General features: G+C 45.6%; 1 protein-coding gene across 1 annotated transcript; it reads left to right on the top strand.

Annotated features, from left to right (window-relative positions):
* The first annotated feature begins 1,442 nt into the window (after nt 1–1,442).
* LOC110288847 (mast cell protease 4) lies at nt 1,443–4,000 on the top strand. Its single transcript, XM_021155083.1, has 5 exons — nt 1,443–1,527; nt 2,013–2,163; nt 2,663–2,798; nt 2,970–3,224; nt 3,621–4,000. The coding sequence occupies exons 1-5, from the start codon at nt 1,455–1,457 to the stop codon at nt 3,762–3,764; spliced, it is 759 nt and encodes a 252-aa protein (XP_021010742.1). The 5' UTR covers nt 1,443–1,454; the 3' UTR covers nt 3,765–4,000.
* Nucleotides 4,001–6,959: the final 2,959 nt, after the last annotated feature.

Genomic DNA, 6,959 nt, shown 5'->3' with positions numbered 1-6,959 from the left:
AGAAGTGGGAGTGGGTGGGTGGAGGAGTGGGTGGGGGAGGGTGTGGGGGACTTTTGGGATAGCATTGGAAATGTAAATGAAATAAATACCTAATAAAAAGTATATTAAAAAATGGCTACGACATTTGGCAAGACTCAATTTCCTCATCTGTAAAATAGAAATAACAGTACTCAGGGTTAGTGAGGTCTTAAGAAAGAACAGACCAGAAACATAACACTGTGTCAATTATTCAAACTTGCACAGAATTTTACATTGTAAGCAATTAAGGAAGAATAAACTTTGAAATCAATGGTATCTTTCGGTGTAACTGCAAGCCATGTTTAATTTCCAGTGACACATGAAAAGATGAAAGCACTAAGTCTCAATACTGATCTGCACAGATTCGACCTTGTTCTTAAGCAAGTAGACTCTCCATGTGTAACTAGCAAGCCTTAGATCCTCTGTGGAACACAGAGGGGGTACTTTAAACATTCCATGTGTTTTCTGTCCATCCCACTGGAATTGAAATGAATATGTTTTAGAAATTAACAAATTAAATGTATGATATTCCTGTTCTGTAATATCCTGAAAGTCCATTGAGTTCTCCCTAAATGTGTATTGCAACATCTATCAAAGGGACTTTTAGTATGACTAAATCAGAACATGCATTTTTACAGCAGCTGTTCTCAACCTATAGATCACAACCCCTTTAGGGGTCGAATATTAGATATTCTACATATCAGATATTTTACATTACAATCAGTAAAAGCAAAATTACAGTTATGGGGTACCAATGAAATAATTGTGTGCCTATAAGCAATCATAACATGAAGAACTGTATTAAATGGTCACACCATTAGGAAGGTTGGGAACTTCTGACTTAATTAAGGTGTTGGTCATACCCTATGTGCTGTGTATTCAATACACTCTCCCCACACCTTCATCCCTCACAGCCACATTCTATCATGTCCTACTTATTTGAATAAAGATGAGATGTCCTCACACTGGTCAACACAAACAATGACCTTCAGGCTGAATCAGCCCACCATCAGTTTTTTTTTAAATAAAATATATGTCCTCTCCTCCATGTGCTCATACACTACAGATGCCTGTATTTGTGCTTCAGCAACAGAAATGAGAGTTCACACATATGCAGCATGGGTCTCAAAGCTGACAATAATACCTGGATGCTTAGAAGAACCATTCTATGATCCCTGATAAAGGTCCAACTCCCTTTGTGTTGCTGCTTCCTGGGGCCACTTTGAAGGGTGCAGTCGACACCTTATCATGGGATGCAGGAGACTCAGAATCTGGCCAAAGACTCAACACCACCAGAGAGCAGTCATGAGAATTTCTGATAAGGAAAGTAGAGCTTGTCCAAACCAGATCTGTGGTTCCCAGCCCTGCCTTTCTCCACGTTGGAGCTATAAAAGCAGGAACCAGGACAGGAACACACCAGAATCTCTCTCCAGGCTATGACCGACACTGGCAAGATGCAGGCCCTACTATTCCTGATGGCACTTCTCTTGCCTTCTGGGGCTGGAGCTGGTGAGTTTTGTCTTCATCTCCCTAACCTCTGAGTTTTCAGAAACCGGCCTTCATCTCTTAGCTTTGGTAACAGAGACCCTAACATGAGGTAGGATCCTAAACTGACATAGTCTAGGGGAAATCTGTAGGTCAAGGAAGAATAAAAAACTAATTCCCCTTCATCAAATTACTCTCTGTTCTGATGGGCAGCTCTTCTGTGGCTTTCCCTTGGTGTTGAGGAAGATGGAACGAGGGTGTGGAGAAATGTCTGATGAAGTAGAATGTCAAAAACATGAATGGGTATTGTGTTCTGAATGAAGGATAAGGGTGGACAGTAAAGTCTAGTGAGAAAAATAGATCAAAATGGCATGTGGATGGGCCTGAGCCCCATTCAAGGAGGGGTGGACTTGAAGCAGTCACTCAGAGTTAGCCCCATTTTCCTGTGCCAGCGCTGTGTTGAGGGTCCTAAACCTTTGTTACTAAGAACTTGGGGTTCTTTGTTCCAGAGGAGATTATTGGTGGTGTTGAGTCTAGACCACATTCTCGCCCTTACATGGCCCATCTGGAGATCACCACTGAGAGAGGGTTCCAAGCTACTTGTGGTGGGTTTCTCATAAGCCACCAATTTGTGATGACTGCTGCACACTGTAGTGGAAGGTAAGAGGCTTCTCTTCCTGTGAGGAAATGCAGGCACCAGAGTCACAGAGCAGGAGAGCCCTGAGGAAGGCTCTGAGTGCTGCTCCCCTCACACGGAGAGGAAAAAGAGAGCACAAGGCCTCTCATTTTAATTGACGTCTCTATTTTCAGAGGTCTGAGCTTTAAGCAGGGCTCTAGCTGGGACAGAATCTCCAGCTCTTGTGCTGGTCTCACCAGAGCTCAGCCATGGGCTGTGGTACTCAATGTAGAGTGCCTGTCTACCATGTTCAAAGCTATGGGTTCAATCCAAGAGCTGGGGGTGGGATATAGGAAGAGTTGTCTGTCCTGGGTTTCCCTAAGCCCTGTCCTTCTCAGAAGGCTGTGATCCTGGGAGCTCCATCTCAAGTCTGTCTAGGGGCTCTGCCCTGGGATAGAGAAGAGAGACTCTAGTATCGCTCTCCTTGGAAAGAATCCTCCTCATAAGACCAGCCTTTTTCACTGCTTCTTTCTCTGTCAACAGAGAAATCACTGTCACCCTTGGAGCTCATGATGTGAGCAAGACAGAATCCACACAGCAGAAGATAAAAGTAGAAAAACAAATCGTTCACCCAAAGTACAACTTCTATTCCAATCTCCATGACGTCATGTTACTGAAGGTGCCCTTATTTTTCTTGCCCTGCTTAAGTCTCCCATCCTGCCTCAGGCCTTTGAATTCTCTGTTGTCCAAACCACTTCCTTAGAACCCACTACTGAATTCAAAGTGGGAATGGTCCCATGTCCAAGCATTCTTTTCTGATTTGACAGCTCTCCTCTCCTTGCCTCAACAGCTTCAAAAGAAAGCCAAGGAGACTCCCTCTGTGAATGTAATCCCCCTGCCTCGTCCTTCTGACTTTATCAAGCCGGGGAAGATGTGCCGGGCAGCTGGCTGGGGGCAAACTGGAGTGACAGAACCTACCTCAGATACACTGAGGGAGGTGAAACTGAGAATCATGGATAAAGAGGCCTGTAAAAACTATTGGCATTACGACTATAACCTCCAGGTCTGCGTGGGCAGTCCCAGAAAGAAAAGATCCGCATACAAGGTGAGAACACACCTGCTTTTCCTCCACTCATCAGGCAACAGCATCAGAGGAGGAAGTGTGCCGAGCATCTCACCATGGCAGTAACCAATGCCTGTGTTCTTAGGCTGCTAGTCCTTAGGGAACTGAAATTATCCCTCTTGTTCCCATCTGCCTATGCCAAAACCCTTGCTTAGCCTTCCCATGAAGCTCCAGAACAGAAATGAAGGGAGCAAGGGAAAGAGTCTCAACACTGGGACAAAGCCGGGGGAGAGGGGGGGAATCAATCATTAAATTCCTAACTTAAAACCCAGAGGGAGCCTGGAACCCTTACTACCCCATGGAGTTAGCTATGATGTGGGGGGTCTGTAGTTGGGGGAAGGAGATCTATGCTCATAGTCTGATTTTTCTCACCTACAGGGAGACTCTGGAGGACCTCTAGTGTGTGCTGGGGTGGCCCATGGTATTGTATCTTATGGACGGGGAGATGCAAAGCCCCCTGCAGTCTTCACCCGAATTTCCTCACATGTGCCCTGGATTAACAGAGTCATAAAGGGCAAGTAGTGAAAAGCCTGACCTGCGTGCATCAGAGTCTTCAAGCCAGAGCTCTTCTGATAACCCTTGGGTTCAACAAAACATGTGTCCATCCTGTCCCCTGCCTGCCCCCAGCCTGTTCCCAGCCTATCCTTAGCCTGTCCCCAGCCTGCCCCCAGCCTGTCCCCAAGATGATCTGAAAGATAAATTCTGTGATGATGGACTGTTCCCTGTAATGCACCTCAGTAAAGACCTAACGTCCGGCAGCCGTGTGACTCCACTCTGTCCTTTAAACACTCAGCCCCTCTCTATGCTCAATGAAGAATTGATTTGAGCTACTATCTTGCATGTTAACAATCTCAACTACTGACTTCCTGACACAGGGTGTGCCACTGTGGATTATTGAATATTAATTAACACGCATGGCTGTGAGCAGTAAGATTTCACATCCAGGGTAATGTGCACTGTTCTGTTCTTCCCTCCACTGTCCTGTCTTCTCATCTTCTCCCTCCTCGTCTCTCAGCTCTTCTGCCCACAAACCCCATGCCTTAGTCACTCATCTTTCCACACATCATAGCAGACTCCATGCCTAGGTCAGACATGGCTGCTGATCCTTGTGTCCTCACCACCTACACTGCCATCACCATCCTCTCAGTATTGCACCTGCAGCTAGAGCAGAGCCTGCCCTCAGAGGGTCATGGAGCATGACTGTGGCTGCAGCAGTCATAACAGGAGAGCATCAGAACTTTCTGGAACCAAACACAGGGCAGAACTAGCCTGTGTTAGGAAAAGACTCTCGAGTACTCAGCATGCACTAGTACTTAGCATGGTGGCTCTAGACCTGCTTCTGAGCCACCCACATAAAACTGCCATCTTCCTCAAAGATCCAGCCTTTCAAAAGAATGTCTGAGTTAGGTGAACTTCTAAATGACCTGCTCTATCTTAAAAGCCAAAGCCCCCAGTGTTCTTAGTCAAGAGGAGCAATGCTTGAACTACAGGGTTCTGTAGAGTCTGAAATAAAGGAAACCACACACTAGGTCTAGTAGGCCCAGGGACCCAATATGATGGGTTTGACCCTCTGACTACTGCACCATGAAAAACTGCTGTCATGACCAGCCCCAAAGTTCTGTGGATTCTGAAGAGGAAGAGACCACACATGATGTCTACTAGGCCTAAGGGGGTGTAATATAAAGGGTGTGGCCCTCTAACTACTGTGCAATGAAAAATTACTGCCAGTACCAGCCTCAGACCAGGAACTCAGCACCTCCACCCTCCTCCTGCCCTGCCCGCCTCTCCTCTGGGTTTCCAGCTTCAGCACATTACAGGAGAGATGCAGAGATAGCTTTCAAAGTGCAAGACTGACAATAAACTCTATTCTAACTCAGGAGGGGGGAGCACTAAGAAATATAAAAGGATCTTTTAAAATTAAAGAATCTGATTTGGATTATAGATACATGGGTGACTGGTTTGGTTTGGTTTGGTTTGGTTTGGTTTAATTTGGTGTGGTTTGGTTTTCTGTTGTTCATACCTGAGTAACTAAATGGGTCTTTCTCACCTTGACTTAGATTGGTGTGGTTTGGGCATATTATCACCATATAGTTCAGACTGACTTCCAACTATGATGCTTCTGCCTCAACCTCCCTAGTCCTGGGACCCCAAGCACTATTTACCACCTTAGGCTTATACAAAGGTTTGAAAACGTGAAACACAGACAGTAGCTGTGTCTTGTCTTAGCAGAGGTGAATGCTCACTAACCTGCAGCTGAGGGCACACGGCCTCTTTCCCCACAGTCTAAGAAAGTCATGTACTTGGGACAGTCTTCCTCCCTGAAGATGGGCAACTGGAGGTGAGGAGAGAGTGATTGCCCCACCCTGCAGCCTGGCCCACAGTAATAGGGGAGCAGGTGGAGACTACTGAGAGCTGGGCTGAGGGCACAGGCAGAATGGCCTCCAGAAAGGTCACCTGTACAGAGCAAACCCCATCACGTGGTCCCCTGGTGCCAAAGGAGCAGTTGGTGACCCAAAGGCTCCAAAATCAAGACAAGAGCCTTATCACCACCACAGCATCCGTTCTTAGGCATGGTGGAAGGAGAGCAAAAGCAGCAGGCCCAGTGGACACTGGAAAGATAGAACAGCCATGGTCTCATGAGGTCAGGAAGGCAAACATGCAGATAAGGATTTTCCCCATGGTGGGTGCAGTCGCAGTCCTGGGCAGCATAGCTTAATAAGGAATCTTAGTGACCTAGCAGCAGATACGTACTGAGGGTGTCCAAAGAGAAGATCAGCTCAGCTGACAGTAGCTGAAGAAAGTGTCCAAGAAGTCAGCAGAGGCTCACCCTTTGGAAAAGTGGAAACAAACCCACAAGTCAGCAAAAGTGGGTAAATCTTTAGACCAAAAACTTGAGAGGAATGTGGAGGTTTATGTGCTAAACAGTAACTAAAGGATACTTACCTTCAGAAAACAGAAAAACCTCACAATGAGCAGAGTCCTGTCTCTGGTGAAGTGGGAGAAGAAGAAAAAAGCCAGGGTTATTACTATCCTGCAGCAGGTGTTACCCCTCGCCCCCATGTGTTCTCAGCCTTCCAAAGGAATGTTTTGATCAAGTATTTTGCAAATGAAAACTTTTATTAGCCCAATAAACAGTTTGAGGAAGGAAGGAATGTAACCTGGTGTCACTTTTAAGCTTAAACCCTTTGTGAATTTTGCTTTGCTTTTATTTTATATAAGAACTTGCTTGGAGACCTGGAACAAGTACCACTCTCTTCCCTCAGTGTCCCAGGTGCTGAGGCTTGCAGTATGCACCGCTGACGTGGAGACTTAAGGATTCTTTGGAAAGTCAGTTTGGTTGAATGGTGTTTTAACTGGGGCCAAAGATGTGAAGGAATATTCTGCTGAAGTAGACACAGTTGAAGGCTTTGCTAAGGCAGACTTGTGAAGGAACATTTTTCTGAAGCAGACACAGGAGAAAGGATGTTCTGCTAAAGCAAGCACATGAAAGGACATTTGATGAAGGATTCTTCAGTAAAGACACACATATATTGACCCATCTTACATTATGTAGTTGAGCTCCATTTGTCAGGACTCCACAGAGAGAAACACACATAGAAAAACTTCTGGTGGGGGAGCGTGTGGGGAACTTTGGGGATAGCATTGGAAATGTAAATGAAATAAATACCCAATTAAAAAAAAGAAAATATCTAATAAAAATATATTTAAAAAAAAAAC

This window comes from Mus caroli, unplaced genomic scaffold (assembly GCF_900094665.2).
Source record: "Mus caroli unplaced genomic scaffold, CAROLI_EIJ_v1.1 scaffold_10302_1, whole genome shotgun sequence".
Taxonomy (NCBI): domain Eukaryota; kingdom Metazoa; phylum Chordata; class Mammalia; order Rodentia; family Muridae; genus Mus; species Mus caroli.
This window is presented reverse-complemented; position numbering and strand designations above follow the sequence as displayed.